At 41.1% G+C, this 21,661-nt stretch overlaps 1 protein-coding gene across 1 annotated transcript in view; it reads right to left on the bottom strand.

Moving 5' to 3' along the window:
* LOC134357361 (collagen alpha-1(XIX) chain) overlaps nucleotides 1–21,661 on the bottom strand; it is a 372,824-nt gene that overhangs the window by 335,997 nt on the left and 15,166 nt on the right. The window contains exon 3 of the mRNA XM_063068836.1: nucleotides 16,384–16,434. Coding sequence (XP_062924906.1) covers nucleotides 16,384–16,434 — 51 coding nt within the window. The remainder of the gene's footprint in view (nucleotides 1–16,383; nucleotides 16,435–21,661) is intronic.

The following is a 21,661-nucleotide window of genomic DNA, read 5'->3' as shown; positions in this document are numbered from 1 at the left end:
TTATTTCTTTATTTCATGGCTGTGAGAAGACAAATCTCAGGATTGTATACTGCAAACATACTTTGAATCTTTGGTATGAATTATTTCCATCCCAGGGCATCCATGTGGGATTTCTCCAAGGTAATATCCTAGACCCGATTATCTTCTTCCCATCATAAAGTCAGAAGTGGTGTAGTTAATGACTGCACAATGTTCAATTCCTCAGTGAAAGAAGCAGTTCAGGCTAAAAATGCAAAACTACATTAAAGCATGGGCTATCAATAACAAACAATATTCATGTTCTGCAATTGCAAGTAATGGCTATCTCTATCAAGATAAAGTCCACGCACCTTTTCATGGCATTCGATGGTATTACCATTGCTGCGCTGAGTCTCACACCAGCTACATAAAAAGTCACTCAATTGAATCAGTCATATAACTACAATGGGTACAAGAGCAAGTTGGAAGCTGGCTATCCTGCAGCAAATGACTAATCTCAAACACTCAAATGATGAAGCAACGTCTGATGAAATATTTTCCATTTTCCTGTATAAGTATAACAGCAACAACACTGAAGAAGCAGAACACAATCTGTGACCAAAACCCACTTGACTGCTGCTGCATGGGAGCACCATAGCTCGTGTATAAAATATACATCAGTTACTCACCCAGTCTACTCTGACCACGGCTCTCAAGCTCACAACCACTACTACACAAAAGAACAAAAGTTATATCCTACCATTTACTCATTTGAACCAGGGTATACTGTAGTCAGTGACTCATCTCCTGATATTGCAGGTCAGAAGCATAATGAAATATCCTCCAATTGTTGAGATGAATTGTTGATATGATTGCAGTTTGAACAATATACAAAATGTTTGATACCACCTGTTCATAGTTGTACATCTTTCTGACTGGAAGTACATTGCCAGTCCTTCCTGTCAGTGAAACTAATTCCAGTACACAGTATCCAACAGCACTTTAAGGATTATTACTGCAACATCATAATATTTGAAGATTTAAAGATAAAGATTAACTTTATTTGTCACATGTACATCAAAACATACAGTGAAGTGCACTGTTTGTGTCAAATCAAATTAGCAAGTATTGTGCTTGGTAGCCCAAAAGTGCTGCCATGCTTCCAGCACCAGCATTGCATTCCCACAATTCACTAACCCTAACCGTGTATATTTGGAATGTGGAAAGAAACTGGAGCACCTGGAGGAAACCCTTTTCTAACATAGAGAACATTACGGATAGTGGCAGGAATTGAACCCTGATCATACAACTGGTGCTGCAAAGCACTACAGTAATTCCTACGCTACTGGATAACTCATGAATGTTTTACTATCAGTCTCAAGTGATGTAGATTTATTTAGTGGGAAGCTGCCCATGCATGAAAAGAATAGGTTATACTGTAGATGTGGTGAATGAGAAGGGTCATGTGGAACCAAAACTGTTATACATTCTGTGCAATATGGTTAGTATTATGGTAGCTTATTTTTTCCTGTTTGAATATTTATTTTACTGAGTATTTTAAGATGTTAAGGACTCCCATGATACAGTCTGCCACCCACTGATTTTCTAATTGCAAAGTTAATTTATTGCTATACTTAAAAACTTCAAAATAAGTTCTCACTCGAAACTGGTGATGCAGGAGGAATAATTGAAATCCATAAAGTGATCATAATGTCCAAAACTGGTTAGACTGCAGGTCTACATTCAACGTGGCTTATCTTCAAGGGATGCTGATATTCAGAGTATTAAGTTTCATAAAGTAAGTACTTCTTTGCTCTGTGTTGAATTGCAATGCATTTTAATCTAATGGGGAATTCAACATAAAACTATCAAAAGGAAATCAAAATTTGCCAGGAGAGAGACTACAATTAGACCATAAGACAGAGGAGCAGAATTAGGCCATTCAGCACGTTGAATCTGTTCCACCATTCCATGATTTCTGGTTTACTATTCCTCTCAACCCCATTCTTCTGCCTTCTCCCATTAAACTTTGATGCCATTACCAGTCAAAAACGATCAAACTCCACCATAGATATATCAAATAACTTGGCATCCACAGCCGTCTATGGCAACAAATTCCACAGTCTCACCACATTCTGGATGAAGAAACTCCTCCTGATCTCTATTCTAAGGGAAATAAATGCAAAGTTCACTATAAATCTTTGCACCTGTCTGAAAAGTCTGGTTTTACTATTGATTTCTGTTAACATTGTAGTTTTAAGTTCCAATGATGTGAAGTTGACTTCCCGATAATTGAGTAACCAGCTAAAATTGTAGTCAAGGGACACCCACTGTTACCTTGTAATAGGAATTTGAGGTCCCAACTAAAAGCACAAAACGTATGGAGTGTGAGTAAGGGACTTTGGTAAGATAAGGGTGACAATGGCAGAATGAAATGAATTGATTTTAATCATGTGATCTGATAAAACCTGTAGTATGAGGGAGCTGATTGAAACTATTGGCATCCATAGGGACTGCATCTGCAGATTGTAGCTACAGCTCGAGGTACAGTACATCAACTCAAAAGTTATGAGCTTGAGGCTGGGATTTGGACTGAGAATTGTAAAACTGTTCAGTCAAAAGGTGCAAGAGCGTGAGGTGGGTAAAGGGATTCAGTTTGCAAGAGCCACAATCCTTGTTTGTTCAGCAGATACAGTAGGAGGTATTTGTAGACTCTGTGGACAAGAGCAGTGACTGAATAGACGATGAGAAAACTGACCACAATGTTGTGCCACTAGGGTCCACTTAAATTGGTCACGGGCAATGGAATGATGTAGTTGGAGACAGAGTAGTTTCTGGCGTAGATACTGTCTCTGCAGCTATGAGAAGAAATCCTGAAGGTTTTGTCATCCATTTGGTGCCAGAATATAGGAGATCTGCTGAAGTTAGAGAGGAACTTGGAGTGGGAGAAGAGGTTTCCAGTTGCTGTAGCCTACATGAGAACCAACAATGTAGAAGGAAGAAAGGAGGTGGTTCTGGTGAAGGAACATGAGCAACTGATCAAATTAAAAGGCAGAAACATTAAAGAAATAGTTCCCGCATTACTAGATTAAAATTAGCTTTATTTGTCACATATACATCAAAACATAAAGTGAAATGTGCTGTTTGCATTCATGACCAACACAATCCAAGGATGTGCTGGGGGCAGCTCACAAGTGTCACCATGCATCTAGCACCAACATAGCATGCTCACAATTTGCTGACTTTAACCCATTCATCTTTGGAATATGGGAGGAAACTGGAGCATCTGGAGGAAAGCCACACGGTCACAAGGAGAAAGTTCAAACTCCTTACACTCAGCAATGGGTATTGACCCTAGGTCGCTGGCACTGTTATACTACCTTGCCACTACTTGAGCCACTTGCAAATTTGGACAGGGCAGAAGGATGAGGGAATGGGTGGCTCATAGATCAATGAGAGAAATTCATGCAGCATTAACATTAATAAAAGGGAAAAGCGTAACTGCTTCACTGGAACAAGCTTCACTTAAACTGTACCAGAACCAATGTCTTGCTGAATGGGGAATTGGTTCTGGTGTGGGTAAATTTAGAAAATTATATGGAAAGGATAGAGCAAGAGTGTACATTAATAAAATGGGTAGTGATAACCCAGAATCACTCAGAAAGCTACAAACCATATAAACATAAAAGTATATCTCCAATTATAGTAAGAGCAGGGAAAATGGCAAAAAATAAAATAGAAGGCTTGTTATCTTAATGCATGCAGCATTCATAATAAGCTTGGTGATTTAATGGCACAAATCGACATAATTGTAACACACTTTTAGCTATTACAGTACATGGTTGCAAGCTGACCAAAGCAGAGAATTAAATATTTTGGGATACAGATAAGCAAAATGAAAAAAGTAGCCTTAATAATATGGAGAAGGGTAAAAAAAAATTTTAAAAGAATCAGTTTGGATGGAATTAAGAAGTGGAAAGAGAAATTAACCATTCATGGGAATTATATTTAGTGGCAAAAGAGTAGTAGCAATGCAGAGCCCTAGTAAAAAAAGAGTACTAGTAATGCAGAGCACTGTATAAATCAGGACATTAGAGAGGCTTGTACAAATGGTAATTAAGTGCTTTGAGAGGTTGGCGATGAAACATATTAACTCTTGTCTGAGAAGCCCTCACTTCAAATTGCCTACAGGAGCAACAGGTCCAGTGCAAACGCCACCTCATTGGCTCTTTGCTCAACCCTCTGAACATCTGGACAGCAACGATGCATACATCAGGATGCTCTTTATCAACTACAGCTTGGCATTCAAAACCATCATCCCCTCAAAACTAATCAATAAGCTTTCAGAACTTGGCCTCAATACCTCCTTGAGCAATTGGATTGACAGCAACATCTCCTCCACAACCTTTATCAGCACAGGTGCATCTAAAGACTGTACGCTTGGTCCCCTGTTCTACTCACTTTATATTTATGACTGTGTGCCTAACCACTGCTTCAATACTATATGCAAGTTTGCTAACAACAACACTGCTGTGGGCCAAATCAAAGGTGGTAATGAATCAGCATAGAGGAGGGCGACAAAGTCTGGCTGTGGTGCCACAACAACAACCTCTTACTCAATATCAGCAAGACCAAGGAGCTGATTATTGACCAGCAGGAGGAAATCAGAGTTTCATGAGCTAGTCCTCATCAGGAAGATCAGAGGTGAAGAGGGTCAGCAACTTTAAATTCCTGAGTGTTCTTATTTCGGAGGATCTGTCCAGGCCCTAGCACCTAACTGCAATTATGAAGAAAGTTCGACAGCACTTCTACTTCCTTAGGAGTTTGTGTAGATTCTGCATGACATCTAAAACCTTGACAAACTTCTTTTGATGTGCAGTGGAGAGTATATTAACTGGCTGCATCACAGCCTGGTATCGACACACCAATGCGCAGGAAAGCAGCACCAATCATCAGGGAGCCCAACCACGAAGGACATGCTCTCTTGTCACTGCTGCCATCAGGAAGAAGATACAGGAGCCTCAGGGATCACACCACAAAGTTCAGGAACAATTATTACTCCTCAGCTGTCAGGCTCTTGAACCAAAGGGTATAACTTCACTGAACTTCACTTGCCTCATCATTGAAATGTTTTCACAACATATGAGATCACTTTCAGGGACTTTTTATCTCAATGTTCTTGATATTTATTGCTTGCTTGTTTGTTTATTTATTATTATTATTTCAACACAAAGACAAAATGTGATACAATTCCATCTTCCAGAGTCTTACATTGAAGGATTTAACTACATAAAGTATGAGTTAGCTGTGGTAAATTGGGGAACTATATTAAAAAAGTAAATAAGAAATAATTGATTTTTACCAAATGTATACATTGGTTACAAGATGTGACAGTGTGCGAGAGAGAGTGAGAGAGCGCGCGCGCGCGAGAGAGAGAGAGAGAGAGATATAAAATGAAAAAAATATATAGTAAGTTTTAAAGAATTGCAAATAGAATGTGAGAATGTGCAGTGCAATCTTGGGGTGCAAATCTATACTGACAAACCAAATCAGGAGGATGGTAGGGAGGGTGTTAAGGAAGGAGTATGGTATGCTTGCTTAGATCAAGCAGGGCATTGAGCATAAATGTCGGGGAGTCATGTTTGAAATTCAAGGATTTATTATCGGCATACGTATACTCTATGTCACGACATATTACCCTGAGATTAATTTTCTTGCAGGCATTCACAGTAAAGACAAAGAAACACAATTGAAAAACTACACACAGATGAAAACTGGCATCTAATATGCAAAAGATGACAAACTGTGCAAATATAAAAAGAAACACAAATAATAATATTTAATAAGTAATAAATAATATTGATAACATGGGCCATAGAGTGCTTCAAAGTGAGTCCATAGGTTGTAGAATCATTTCAAGGTTGAGGTGAGTGAAGTTATTCATTTTGGTTAAGAGCCCAATGGTTGAGGGATAACTGTTCCTTAACCTGGTGGCGTGGGACCTAAAGGCTATTGTACCTTCTTCCCGATGGCAGCAGCTGTATAAAACTTTGGTTAGGTCACTTTGGGAGCATTGTGTGTAGTTTTGGTCATTGCACTACAGGAAGGATGTGGAGGCTTTGTAGAGGATCCAGAAGAGGTTCACTAGGATATTCACAAACAAGAAAAAAATCTGCAGATGCTCGAAATCCGAACAACACACACAAAATGCTGGAAGAACTCAGCAGGCCAGGCAACATCTATGGAAAAAGTACAGTCGACGTTTTGGCCCGTCAACTAAACTTTTTCCCATAGATGCTGCCTGGCCTGCTGAACTCCTTCAGCATTTTGTGTGCGTCTCTAGAATATTGCCCAGATTACAGAGTATTATCTATAAGGAGAAGTTGGCCAAGCTTGGTTGTTTTTGCAGGAGCATGAGACACTGCAGGGGAAACTTACAGAATTTTATAAAATTTTGAGAGGCATTGACAGGGTATATAGTTCAAATCTTTTTCCCAGATTGAAAATGCCAATTACTAGAGGGTATAGCTTTAAATTGAGAGGGTGCTAGTTTAAAGGAGATGTACAAATGTTATTGCATAGACTAATAAGTGCCTGGAATGTGATGCCAGGTGCCTGGTAGTGTTGTCTAAGAGCCACTTAGACAGGCATATAGACATTCATGCAAGAAATGGAAGGATAACGTGAAGACAGGTGAGATTATTTGAATCTGGCACCACAGTCACCACATACATTGTGGGCAAAAGGACCTGTACCTGTCCAGTACTATTCTTTATTCAAGGTTCTAAAAGTGGTCCACCCATAAGCAGGTAAATCGGTTTATTATTGACACATGTCCCAGTGACCACCGCTCCCCGGCCTTTAGCATTATCATGGAAAAGGATAAAATCAGAGAGGACAGGAAAATTTTTTAATTGGGGAAAGGCAAATTATGAGGCTATAAGGCTAGAACTTGCCGATGTGAATTGGGATGATGTTTTTGCAGGGAAATGTACTATGGACATGTGGTCGATGTTTAGAGATCTCTTGCAGGATGTTTGTCCCGGTGAGGAAGATAAAAAATGGTAGGGTGAAGGAACCATGGGTGACAAGTGAGGTGGAAAATCTAGTCAGGTGGGAGAAGGCAGCATTCATGAGGTTTAGGAAGCAAGGATCAGATGGGTCTATTGAGGAATATAGGGTAGCAAGAAAGGAGCTTAAGAAGGGGCTGAGAAGAGCAAGAAGGGGGCATGAGAAAGCCTTGGCGAGTAAGGTAAAGGAAAACCCCAAGGCATTCTTCAATTATGTGATGAACAGAGGGATGACAGGAGTGGGGTAGGACCGATTAGAGATAAAGGTGGGAAGATGTGCCTGGAGGCTGTGGAAGTGAGCGAAGTCCTCAATGAATACTTCTCTTCGGTATTCACCAATGACAGGGAACTTGATGACAGTGAGGACAATATGAGTGAGGTTGATGTTCTGGAGCATGTTGATATTAAGGCAGAGGAGGTGCTGGAATTGTTAAAATACATTAGGATGGATAAGTCCCCGGGGCCTGACGGAATATTCCCCAGGCTGCTCCACGAGGCGAGGAAATAGATTGCTGAGCCTCTGGCTAGGATCTTTATGTCCTCGTTGTCCACGATAATGTTACCGGAGGATTGGAGGGAGGCAAGTGTTATCCCCTTGTTCAGAAAAGGTAGTAGGGATAGTCCAGGTAATTATAGTCCAGTGAGCCTTACATCTGTGGTAGGAAAACTGTTGGAAAAGATCCTTAGAGATAGGATCTATGGGCATTTAGAGAATCACGGACTGATCAGGGACAGATAGCATGGCTTTGTGAAGGGCAGATCATGTCTAACAAGCCTGACAGAGTTCTTTAAGGAGGTGACCAGGCATATAGATGAGGGTAGAGCAGTGGATGTGATCTATATGGAGTTTAGTAAGGCATTTGACGAGGTTCCACACAGTAGGCTTATTCAGAAAGTCAGAAGGCATGGGATCCAGGGAAGTTTGGCCAGGTGGATTCAGAATTGGCTTGCCTGCAGAAGGCAGAGGGTCATGGTGGAGGGAGTACATTTGGATTGGAGGGTTGTGACTCGTGACAAGGATCGGTTCTGGGACCTCTACTTTTTGTGGCTTTATTAACAACCTGGATGTGGAGGTAGAAGAGTGGGTTGGCAAGTTTGCAGACAGCACAAAGGTTGGTGGTGTTGTAGATAGTGTAGGGGATTGTCAAAGATTGCAGAGAGACATTGATAGGATGCAGGAGTGGGCTGAGAAGTGGCAGATGGAGTTCAACCCAGAGAAGTGTGAGGTGGTACACTTTGGAAGGACAAACTCCAAGGCAGAGTACAAAGTAAATGGTAGGATACTTGGTAGTGTGGAGGAGCAGAGGGATCTGGGGGGTACACGTCCACAGATCCCTGAAAGGTGCCTCGCAGGTAGATAGGGTAGTTAAGAAAGCTTATGGGGTGTTAGCTTTCATAAGTCAAGGGATAGAGTTTAAGAGTCGCGAGGTAATGATGCAGCTCTATAAAACTCTAGTTAGGCCACACTTGTTACTGTGTCCAGTTCTGGTCACCTCACTATCAGAAGTATGTTGAAGCATTGGAAAGGGTACAGAGGAGATTTACCATGATGCTGCCTGGTTTAGAGAGTATGCATTATGATCAGAGATTAAGGGAGCTAGGGCTTTACTCTTTGAAGAGAAGGAGGATGAGATGAGACATGATAGAGGTGTACAAGATAATAAGAGGAATAGATAGAGTGGATAGCCAGCGCCTCTTCCCCAGGGCACCACTGCTCAATACAAGAGGACATGGCTTTAAGGTAAAGGATGGGAAGTTCAAGGGGGATATTAGAGGAAGCTTTTTTTACTCAGAGAGTGGTTGGTGTGTGGAATGCACTGCCTGAGTCAGTGGTGGACGCAGATACATTAGTGAAATTTAAGAGACTACTAGACGGGTATATGCAGGAATTTAAGTTGGGGGGGGTATATGGGAGGCAGGGTTTGAGGGTCGGCACAACATTGTGGGCCAAAGGGCCAGTATGTGCTATACTATTCTATGTTCTATGTCCCATGTACAGTGAAAAACTTTGTTTTGCAGAACTTTGTATTGCATGCCATCCATACAGATTATTTCATCATATCAGTACATAGAAGCAGCATAAAGAAAAAGCAGTAACATTATAGAAACATAGAAAACCTACAGCACAATACAGGCCCTTCGGCCCACAAAGTTGTGCCGAACATGTCCCTACCTTCGAAATTACTAGGGTTACCCATAGCCCTCTATTTTTCTAAGCTCCATGTACCTATTATCCAAAAGTTTCTTAAAAGACCCTATTGTATCCAATTATGCAGAAGAAAGTTGTACAGTAACAGAGAGTGCAGTGCAGGCAGCAAATAAGGTGCAGGGCCATGATAAGGTTGATTTTGAGGTCAAGAGTCCATATGGGGGAGCCATTCATTAGGGTTATAATAGTGAAACAGAAGCTGTCCCTTGAGCCAGGTGGTAGGTGCTTTCATGCATTTATATTTTTTGCCCAATGGGAGAAAGGAGAAGAGAGAATATCACGGATTAGAGGTGTCTTTACTTATGTTGATTGCTTCACGAAGGCAGCGAGAAGTGCAGACAGAATCAATGGAGAAGAGGATGGTTTCAATGATGTACTGAGCTGTGACCACTATTCTCTGCAGCAATTTGCAGTCACGGGTAGAGTAGAGCAGTTGCTATATCATGCAGTGATGATCAGATGCTTCCGACGGTGAGGGTTATAGGGGACATACCAAATTCCTTCATCATCCTGAAGTAGAGATGTTGGTGAGCTTTCTCGGTCATAGTATCAATATGGTTGGACCAGGTCAAGATATTGGCAATGCTCATTTTGAGGAACATGAAGCTATTAACCCTCCTGAATTCAAAACCACTGATGTAAACAGGAACATATGCACTGCCCCACACAGGCTCCCCTCCACTCCTGAAGGGGATGATATTAAAGGAAAAGTTTTGGCAAGACACCATTTACTAGGCTTTCTATCTCCCTCCTGTACTCTGGCTCATCATTATTTGAGATTCAGCCCACAATGGTGGTATCATCTGCAAACTTGCAGCTGGAGTTAGAGCATAACCTGGAAACGCAGCTGTCAGTGTACAGGCAGAAGAGGGTGAAGATGGTGTCTTGTGGGGTAGTAGTGTCGAGAATAACTGTGGTGAGGCTGTCGCTGCCTATCTAGTCTGTTGGTCAGGAAATCAAGGATCCAGTTGCAGAAAGACTTGTTAAATACCAGATATTGGAGCTTGGAGATGAATTTGCTTGGAATAGTAATATTAAAAGCCATGCTATAGTCACGGAAAGATCAAAGCCATGGCAGATAGAATATTGTACAGTAAAATTTGAGGTCATTCACTTTGGTATAAGTAATTAAAACATAGTACTTTTTGTTTAAACAGTGAGAGAAGTGTTGGTGTTCAGAAAGACTTGTATATCCTGGTACATGAATCAGAGAAATTTAATGAATAGTTACTGTCAAGAATAAGGAAGATAAATGGCAACTTCACCGTTTTTGCAAAAATGATTTGAGTACTTACTCCTATTTCCTCTAACACCTCAAAGGTATAAAACATTAACACACAGGCATAGAATTTGGCCATTCAGCCCATTAAGTCTGCTCTGCCATTCCATTATCACTGATTTATTGTCCCTCTCAACCCCATTCTCCTGCCTTCTCCCCATAACCTTTGACACCCTGGACTAATCAAGAACCTATCAAACTCTGCTTTAAATATACTCAATAGTTTGACCTCCACAGGATTCACTGCACTTCGGCTAAAAAAATATTCCTCCACATCTCTGTTCTAAATGGACGTCCCTCTATTTCAAGGTTGTGCCTAGTCCTGGACTCGCCCACTATAAAAACCATCCTTTCCACATACATTCTGTCTAGGCCTTTCAATATTTGACATGTTTCAATGAGAGCTCTCCCCATTCTTCTAAATTCCAACAAGTACAAGCCCAGAACCACCAAATGCTCCTCATATGTTAACACTTTCATTCCCGTAATCATTCTCGTGAACCTCTTCTGTACCCGCTCCAATGCCAGCACTTCTTTTCTTAGATAAGAATAAGAGATCCAAAACTGCTCACAATACTCCAAGTGAAGTCTGTTAAAGCTTCAACATTACATCTTGCTCTTATATTCCAGCCCTCTCGAAATAAATGCTAACATTACATTTGCCTTTCTTACCACTGACCTAACCTAAAAGTTAAGCTTTGGGGAATCCTTTATGGGGACTCCAAAGTCCCTCTGCACCTCTGATTTTTGAATCTTTTTCCCATTTATAAAATAGTCTACGCCTTTATTTTCTCTACCAAAGTGCATGACCATAAACTTCCCTACACTATATTCCATCTGCCACTTCTTTGCCCATCTCCCAATCTAAGACCTTCTGCAGACTCTCTGCTTCCTCAATACTACCTGCCCCTCCACCTATCTTTGGATTGTCTGCAAAATTGGCCACAAAGCCATCAAGTCTGTCATCCAACTTATCAACAGATAACGTAAAAAGAAACAGTCCCAATACTGACACCTGTGGACCACCACTGGTCACAGGCAGCTAACCAGAAAAGGCCCCCTTAATTCCCACTCTTTGCCTTCTGCCATTCAGCCAATTTTCTCTCCATGCTAGTATCTTTCCTGTAATACCATGGTCTCCTATCTCGTTAAACAGGCTCATGTGAACCTTAAAGGAGGTTCACAAAACTGATTCTGGATTTGGACAATTTGTCGTATGAAGAGATGGCTCTAGCCCTGTATTTATTAGAATTCAGAGGAATGAGGGGTGGCCTAATTGAGAGCTATTGAATGCTGAAAGGCCTTGATAGAATGGATGTGGAGAGGATGTTTCCAATGGTGGGAGAGTCTAAGACGAGAGGACAGCCTCAGAATAGAGGGGCGTCCTTTTAGAACAAAGATGAGAAGGAATTTCTGTAGCCAGAGGGAGGTGAATCTGTGGAGTTTGTTGCCTCAGGCAGCTAAATCTTTATGTATACTTTAGGCAAAGATTGATAGATTCTTGATTAGTCAGGGCATGAAGGGATACAGAGGGGTTGGGAAGCTGGAGTTTGGCGCTAAGAAGGAAAAATGGATCAGCCATGATGAATTGGCAGAGCAGACTCGATGGGCCAAATAGCTTAATTCTGCTCCTATTCATTACGGTCTTAAGTGCAGCACCATATCAAAGGCCTTCTGAAAATCCAAGTACACAACATCCACTGACTCTATGTCTATCCTGACTGTTATTTCCTCAAAGACTTTCAACAGATTTGTCAGATAAGTTTTCCCCTGAAGGGAGCCATGCTGATACTGGCCTACTTTATCATGTGCCTCCAAGTACCCCTGAAACCTCCTGCTTATTAATGGACTCCTACATCTTCCCAACCATTGAAGTCAGGCTAACTGGCCTATAACTTTCTTTATTCTGCCTCCTTCCTTCTTGAAGAGTGGAGTGACATTTGCATTTTTCCAGTCTTCTGAAACCATTCCAGAAGCTAATGATTTTTGAAAAATCATTACTAATACCTCCAATATCTCTTCAGCTGCCTCCTTCAGAACCCTGGGGTGTATTCCATCTGGCTCAGGTGGCTTATCTGCCTTCAGACCTTCCAGCTTCCCAAACACTTTCTCCTCAGTAATAGCAGCTGCACTCACTTCTGCCCCTGACACTCAAATTTCTAGCATACTGCTAGAGTTTTCTACAGTGAAGACCAATGCAAAATACTTACTATGTTCATCTACAATTTCATTGTTCCCCATTACTAGCTTTACAACATCATTTGCCAGTGGTCCAATATCCACTCTTGCCTCTCTTGCTTTTTATATCTCTGAAAAACATTTTTGGTATCTTCTTTTCTATCATTTGCTAGCTTACTTTCTCAATTCATCTTTTCTCCCCTTATGTTTTTTTAACGTTGCCTTCTGTTAGTTTTTAAAAGCTTCTCAATCCTCTGACTTCCCACTAATTTTAACTATATTGCCTGCCCTCAGTTTTGCTTTTATGTTGTCCTTGACTTCCCTTGTCAGCGACAATTGACACTTAGAATTCTCTTCAGAATACTTATTCACTTTTGCAATGTAATTATCCTGCACCTTTCAAATTAACCCCAGAGACTCCAGCTATTGTTGTTCTGCTATCATCCCTGGTACTGTCCCCTTCTAATCAACTTCGGCCACCTCCTCTCTCTCAATAATTTCCTTTACTCCACTATAACACTGATACATCTGACTTTCTTCTTCCTCTCATACTGCAGGGTAAATTCAAATTCAATCACTGTCTTCTAAGTGTTCCTTTACCTTACACTCCCTTATCAAATTTGGTTCAGTACACATTATCCAAGCCAAAATTTCTATTCCTCTAATGGAGTCAAGCACAAGCTGCTTGAAAAAACAATCTCATATGCATTCTACAAATTCCCTCTCTTGGGATCCAGCACCGATCTAATTTTCCCAATCTACCTCCACATTGAAATTCTCCGTGACCATAGTAACAGTGCCTTTATCACAAGCTTCTTCTATCTTCCACTGTAATTTATATCCCACATCCTGGCTGCTGTTCAGAGCCATGTACACTATATAAATTCCATCATGACCTTTTTATGTTTGTAGTTTTTTATCTCTACCCACAAGCATTCTATATCTTCTGAGTCGGTGTCACCTCTTCCTAAGGATTTTATTCCATTTTTTACCAACAAAGCATGCCACCCCTTCTCCCTACCTGTCTGTCCTTTTGATATAATGTGAATCCTTGGATGTTAAGCTCCCAACTATGATCTTCTCTGAGCCATGATTTAGTGATGCCCATAACACTATACCTGCCAATATCTAACTGCACTACAAGAACATCTGCTTTATTCCATATATTGTGCATTCAAATCCTGCATTCATCACCTTTTTCGATTTTGCCCCCATATTGCACTTCAAATCATCACACTAACTGTAATTATGCCCTATCATCTGCCTGTGCTTCCTGACAGTTCTCATTACACAATACATCGATTTGTATATCAACTGTCCCATCCTCAGCTCTATCACTCTGGATTCCATTCTCCTGCCAAATTAGCTTAATCCCTTCACAACAGCTCTAAAAACCTGCCTGCAAGGATATTGCCCCCACACCCCCCCCCACTTGGATTCAGATGTAACTTGTCCTTCTTCCCCAGAAGAGATCGTGATGCTACAGAAATCTGAAACCCTACCCCCGGTATGTGGGCCCCGGTATGTGGGTTATTAGGTTAACTGTCACTGTAAATTGTCCTTAGTGGGTAAGTAAGAGGTCGAATCTTGGGGGTAAGGGAAGGATTTGATGAAAGTGTGAGGAGAATAAAAAATGGAAACAATGTAGGATATTGTGATTCTGTTGGCACAGACTCCCAAGAAGAGCCCTACTAGTAGAATTGTGTATAAAGATTGAGGAGTGAATAATGGCAAATTGAGGAGCAGGTGATAGGAACAGGTGATAGGAAATGTGGAGTGTGGGAGATTTGGAAAGAAATTAAAAAGATCTGAGGGTGACGAGAATGAGGTTACAATCAGATTGGTCATGATCTTAATGAGTAGCAGAGGAGACTCCTGCTCATAATTCATATGTTCATTTGAAAGGTTCAGGAAGAAGGGAGTAGAGGAAAATCTGGCAGCTGGGCATTGGTGAGGAGAATTGAGGATGAGGAGACAGAATGTACATCTGAAAAATCTTTAGCTAAATGTCCTGCCATATCCCCCACTCTACATATTGTTGCTAGACCAGCCTGGTTTCATTCAGAATGTAGAATACGCCAGTTGTTGCGATTGTGCTTAAAAATTACATGCGCAGGCCCATCACTCAACTATCAATCACTGGCAAAGAGATGCAAGATGTTGTTGAAAATGCTCTCAAGTGACACTCTCTCTCCAATATGTGTTCAATGATGACCATTCTGATTCAGGATTTGCCTGAATCATTTGACTTTTGATCTCATCACATCCTTGGCCAAACTTGAAGTGCTGAATTCCAAAGGTAAAATGAGAAAAAACTGCCTTTGATATCATGGCACCATTTTGGCCAAGTGTAACATTCAAGCTTCCCGTTAAAACTGCAAACAATCTCCACCAATTGGTTGTAACTCAAATGGATAGTTGCAGTTCATAGGCATATAATTTAGCCACACCCTTGCCTGGACAAGAATCTCTCAAGGCACTGTCAAGTCTTTATTTCCATTGTGGTAATTTTAGCTAATGATTGCACAATGTCAATTTTGTTTATAATTATTAAGAAAGAAGTAATCCAGGTGCATATTCAGACATGGGTTACAAACTGGAAAATGACATTTGAGCTACAATCTCAACAAGAAATTCTAAATACTTCCCTTTGTCATTCATTGGGGAAGAAATCGTCAAATCCCCCAACATCTGAAGAGGTGACCACTGACCAGAAACTCAATTGGATCAGTTGCAAGAGCAGGTGAGAGAGTAGATATCCTGAGTGGCAAGACACATATTCTGAGAGCCCAAAGTCTTTCCTCTATCTGTGAGACACAAGTCTGGACTGTTATGGAGTATTCTCAGTTTGCCTGGATCACTACAATTTCAACTACTCTCAGTAAGCTTGACACCATCTAGAACAAAGCAGCTCACTTCATTCCATCACCATCTAACAACCTTAACAATCATTTCCTCTACCATCTGAACATAGTGGCTGCAGTGTCTACCATTTGCCATTATTTGTCTGGGCTGCTACCACTTCCCAAACCAACAACTTCCATCACCCAGAACAAGGCAGCAAGCAAATGACAATAACGCCACCTCTTCTCTTAGTCACTGTCATCCAGACTTGGAAATGTATCATTGTATCTTCATTGTCACCGAGGCTATATCCTCCAGTTTCCTATCCAACGATACCGTGGGAGAACTTGTTCCAGAATTACCGTAGTTCACCAAAGAGATTCACCAATATTTTTCAAGGACAATTAATATTGACTGTTAATTCTTGTTTTCCAGCAAAGCCCTAACCTAATAAAGAGTGGGTTGGCTGGAAGATAAAATTTGACAGCAATTTTAACCCTTAAGGAAGGGGTTTCATTGCAACCAATGCAATACAGTTGTGCATTTGCTCAGATGTGGAGAAAATCTGAATCTGCTATAAAACCAACACTGCATCCCAACTTACAGTTTCCTAATGGATATGTTAGGTTAATATCAGCCCCTTATTAGCCACAAGTAGTTTTGGTATATGTTTACACTTTAGTGTTATATGTATTGCTTAATTTGAATTGCCAGATAATTTTCTTTTTGTGTAAAAAGAAACCCACAGAATTGTTAGGAGTAACAGAAATAGAGAAACAAATAAAGTGTTATTTTTCCTAAGGTGAAGCAGTTATTTGAAGGACCCTCAATAATTTGGTATTTACCTGAAAGGTCATGATGCAGTCCCTCTGACTGAAAGGTAGGGCATAAGTCATCTGTGAACAAAAGCATAGGAAGAAGTTGTATTAGAATGAAAGTTGTCAGTAACATAAACCTGAGAGAAAGATTTGCATTCCTGGTCCTGTGTCTTAAAATAATCACATCATTAAAAAATTGAACAGAGGCTTAACAATAACCTCCAACCTAAATAAGCATAAAAATCAAGTTAAATAAAGAGTACAGTAAGAAGTGGATGTGGATCTGCCATGACTTAATTGAATGGAGAGAAGACTGGCCATTCAGTTATCTGCTTCTGTTACCACCTGTACGGCTGGCATACAGATTCTGAAGTTCAATAGGCTTCCAGCAGCTAATTTCTTCAGTTTTTTGAAGTCAATTTCTGCAGGTCAGCTTCTTCACCTCTTCTTGGTAATACTTGAAAAGCTCTTTCTCTCTGCAGGAGTGTCGAAATAGTTATTTTGAGGGGTTGTTTAAAATGAATTAACAACTAGGTCAGCACATCCCAGGGACTATGAACTACAGCTTATAAAGTATCTTCAGCAATTTGGTAAATTTATATGCAACACTTTTAGGATGCCCACAGCATTTTATAGCCACCATTTTTGAAATTAGTTCTATTTCAGTGTGCCATCTAAATGGATTATTCATCTGGTGACACGAGGGTGAGTGAGGGGAAGATATTATGAAAAGAATGTGACAAATAATAGTGTTTCATTCATCAAATCTGCCCTGCTTCGCTAATTTGGTCTCTTCAATCATTTCCCTTAATTCCTTTTCTCCAAAAGTTATGTTGTCTTTTAAAGCTATGTAGTTCAGAGCTTTGCCCCAAACATACAGTCCAGTATTCTGTTTCTTCGGCTAAAAAAAAATTTAATCCCATCACTAACTTTTTCCTAACCCTTTCATTTGAGCCCTTAATGTGTAAATATTTCCTAGTAGTTTCTTCAAAAATGGACAGGCAGATTATGATTTTTCCATTTGTTTTTGTTTCAGTTGTGCACATGGATTCATGCTGTGAATCGTCCCAGAGGGATCCGGTACTCAAAGTAATTAATTGCAACCCTACTTAGAAATGCATTTATTGAAGGGATTGTATTACAAGTATATTGGAAATCCCTTGATTAACCAAACTATTGACTACTAACAAAAGGACTGCTGAATTTTGCTGTGCAAAGGTTTAAAAGATCTTGATATAAATACAACACATTGACATGCTACAGACAAGCTGATACAGATTTTAATCACAGTTCCTATGATACATTTAAAATAGGTCAGCAATACCAATTCAACATATCCAGGAGATCCTGCACTTCAGAAGTCAGCTATCCATTTTGTATGGTCATGCTGGCTCTGTGGAACATCCGGTCATTCCTATTTCCCATCTCAATGCCTGTTACCCTTCAAATTTATTTCCTTCAGATGCTGATCCAGTTTAATTTAGAAACTACTGAATGTTTCCACCTCCACTACCTTTCTGGGGAGTAAGAACAAGATATTTGCCACAGGTTGTATGAAAAGCTTCCACATCCCCTGCCCAGTTTGAAAATCTGTGTTCTATAGTCCCTGCTATTAGTAATGGGAACAGCTTTTCTTTTGTCTGTCTCATCTAAAATTGCCATAATTCTGTACACCTCAATCATATTTTCCCTCAAATTTCTTAGCTCCAAGTAGTACAGTTGCAGCATCTGTAGTCTAATCTTGTAGTTAAATTCCTTCAACCCAAGATACTCTAGTTATCCGACTCTGCACCTGCTGCAGGACTTTCATACCTTTTCTGAAGTGTAGTGACCAGACCTTGTGCTGTACTCCAACTCTAGCCAGCGCTTCTGCCAATGATTCAGCATAATTCCCCTATATTTGAAAAATATCATTTTAGCTGAAGCCTAAGATTCCATAGAGTTTGCTCACTACTCTACCACCTTCAAAGGTCCTGGTCTCCCAGGTTCTCCTGTCCCTGCATACTCTTTAGATCTGTGCCTTTAAGTTTATTTTCATCTCTCCAACTTTTTCTCCAAACATACTACCTTTCTGACCGTTCTGCTGGTGTACCTATATCCTATCACAGCAGTTCAGTACATACATATGTTTACCACAACTTCAGGTCTGATATTGTTGGAAAATTTTGAAGTTTGTGTCAGAAAATGTAGAGGATGCTTGAGCCAAAAACAGAGCAGCATTGACAATTCAGCAGTGGACAATAACTTTATTAATAGATTGCAAAACAACAAGCCAGAAGGGACATAAAACATGAGAGAACAGAGACTAAACACAACAGGCAACAAGGTAAACTTTAGGCAGGAGAAGTGAAAGCTAGGAACAACTGGTTGAGGCCGGGTGGTTCGATGAGTGAACAATGACTGTGGATGAGAACGAGAGTTAAATAGGCAGCGGGTGATGAGTTTGAAATGAGCGGCAAGTGACTCCTATTAACTGGGTGGAAACTGGAGGATGCTTGCATTTGCAGGCTTGACAGGACCTCCCCTCTCATGGCCGGTCCCCCATGGCTCGGGACAATCTGGATGGGTCTAGTGGAATTCCTCGTTGAGCGACGGATCCAGGATGTAACTGGATGACACCCAACACCTCTCGTCCAGGCCATACTGTTCTCAGTTGATCAGGTACAGCACACCCCGTAAACGGCGATGTGAATTGTTCAACTGACGAACCGTGTACACTGAACCATATTCTGTCATCCTTGATTCCAGAGGTGCAGGCTCAGGTGGGTTGGGTGGTCCATGGACAACAGGCTTGAGACAGGACATGTGGAAGGTAGGTGTGATCCTGAGGGATGGTGGCAGCTGGAGACAGTAAGTGAGTTGATGTGATGGGTGATCTTGAAGGGACCAATGAACTGGAGTGAGAACTTGCAGGAGTTGTGCAGAGGGGCGACTCTGAAGTGGAGAGCCAGCCACAGTCCCCAGGCCGGAGTAGACAGGCTGGGCACCAGGGATGGTTGTCAGTTGGTGTAGTTGGCAGCTAGAATGGTCCTTCATGCCCTCGAGCGCTCTGGTAGTGGTGAACCAGGGCCCTGGTTGATGGGACCCTCTTCTCTGTGGCAAATAATGGGGTTGGTAGCTATATAGCACTTCATAAGGTGACATATCTGTGGCAGAGGGTCTGGTACTCAAGGTCACAGATGATTGGGGAGAGGATCTAAGAGGATGGAATGATGGACTCAGGTTCAGTCCATGTTTCAGATGGGTCAAACTATCATAATAGGGCTTCCACCTTGTTTTCTTGGAACTGGGTCAGTAGTAGATGGTGAAATTGAATTGCCTGAAGGAGAGGGCCCAGCAAACCTGATATGGATTGAGTTGAAGGTATGGGTATAAGGTTCTGGTGGTCTGTCCAGATCAGGAAGGGCTTGGTACTTCACATCAGTCAATGTCTCCATTCCTCTAAGGTCCATTTAATAGTGAGTAACTCCCTGTCTCCAGTTCCATAACAGCACTGTGTAGGGATGAATTTGCACAAAAAGAAGGCACAAGGGTGTGACTTCCATCCAGTCCTTGCTGGGAGAGGATAACCCTGGTAGCCCACATCAGATGGACCTACCTCCATCATAAAAGTCCAAAGGGGTTTGGATGGCAGAGAATGGGAGTGGTGGTGAAGCATCTCTTGAACTCCTCAAAAGTATAGTCTATGGCAGCAGACTGGGCTAACAGTGAGGTAAGTGATTTGGTGAGGAAAGTGAGAAGAGTGGTGATTTTGTGGTAGTGCCTGATGAGATGGTGGTAGAAATTGGAAAAGCCCAAGAAGTGCTATAGCTGTTTGAGGCAGCTTGTTTGCGGTCATTCAATGACAGCGTACACTTTCTGCCTTGGAATGAAAGGAAGTAACCCAGGAAGGAAATGACATGAGTGTGGAACTGACATTTTTCTAACTTGCAGTACAATTGTTTTTTGAGAAGACGCTGAAGGACTGAACAGACATGACGGTTGTTGACTTGGGGGTTCTTGGAAAAGATATGGATGTTGTTGAGGTTGTTCAGGTAGGTGAACACCTTTCTGGTGTAGCATGTCTCAGAAGATCTTGTTAATGAAGGCTTGGAAAATGGCTAGACTGTTGGATAGTCCAAAAGGCATTATCAAGTATTCCTCGTGACCAGTCGATGTTATGAATGCCAACTTTCACTCATCTCCCAGTGGTTGTGGATCAGATTGCATGCGCTCTGTAGATCCAGCTTGGTGAAGATTTGGGCCCCATGAAGTGTTTTGAATTAAGGGGAGATGGTTGTGGCTCTTAAGTGATTTTGTTGAGTCCACGGTAGTCAATGCCAGGACAAAGATCTCCATCTTTGAGGAGATAGAAAATACATGCCAAAAGGGCAATGTTACAAAAGTCATGGGAAACTTCAATAGAGAGGTAGATTGGGAAAATCAGGTTTGTGCTGGAATACATGAGGGGGAGTTTCTAGAGTGCCTATGATATGGCTTTTTAGAACAGCTCACGGTTGAGCCCACTCAAGGATCAGCTATTCTGGATTGGATGTTATTCATTGAACCAGAATTGATTACACAGCTTAAGGTAAAGGAACCCTTATGGGAAAATGATCATAATATGATCGAATTCACCCTGAAATTTGAGAAGGAGAAGCTAAAGTCAGATGTATCAGTACCACATTGGAGTAAAGGGAATTACAGAGGCATGAGAGAGGAGTTGGCCAGAATTGATAGGAAAAGAACACTGGCAGGGATGACAACAGAGCAGCAATGGCTGTAATTTCTGGAAGCAATATATACATCCCAAAGAGGAAGAAGTATTCTAAAGGGAAGATGACACAATTATTGGCTAACAATAGAAATCAAAACCAACATAAAAGTCAAAGAGAGGGAATATATAGAGCAAAGATTAGTGGGAAGTTAGAGGATTAGGAAGCTTTTAAAAACAAACAGAAGGCAACTAAGAAGTCATTAAGGTAAAGATGGAAATGCAAGTAAGCTAGCCAATAATATTGAAGAGGATACCAAAAGTTTCTTCAGATACATAAAGTGTAAAAGAGAGGCAGGAGTGGATACTGGACCACTTGAAAACAATGCTGAAGAGGCATTAATAGAGGACAACAAAATAGTAGATGAACTGAATAAGTATTTTGCATCAGTCTTCATTGTGGAAGATACCAGCAGTATGGTGAAAGTTCCAGTTGTCAGGTGGCACGAAGTGTGTGAAATTATCATAACTGCAGAGAAGGTTCTTGGGAAACTGAAAGGTCTGAAGGTAGCTAAGTCACGTGGACCGGATGGTGTAGACCACAGAGTTCTG

The sequence above is a fragment of the Mobula hypostoma genome, chromosome 2 (genome assembly GCF_963921235.1).
Source record: "Mobula hypostoma chromosome 2, sMobHyp1.1, whole genome shotgun sequence".
Lineage (NCBI taxonomy): Eukaryota > Metazoa > Chordata > Chondrichthyes > Myliobatiformes > Myliobatidae > Mobula > Mobula hypostoma.
Note: the sequence above shows the minus strand (reverse complement) of the source record. Positions and strands in the feature narration are given on the sequence as shown.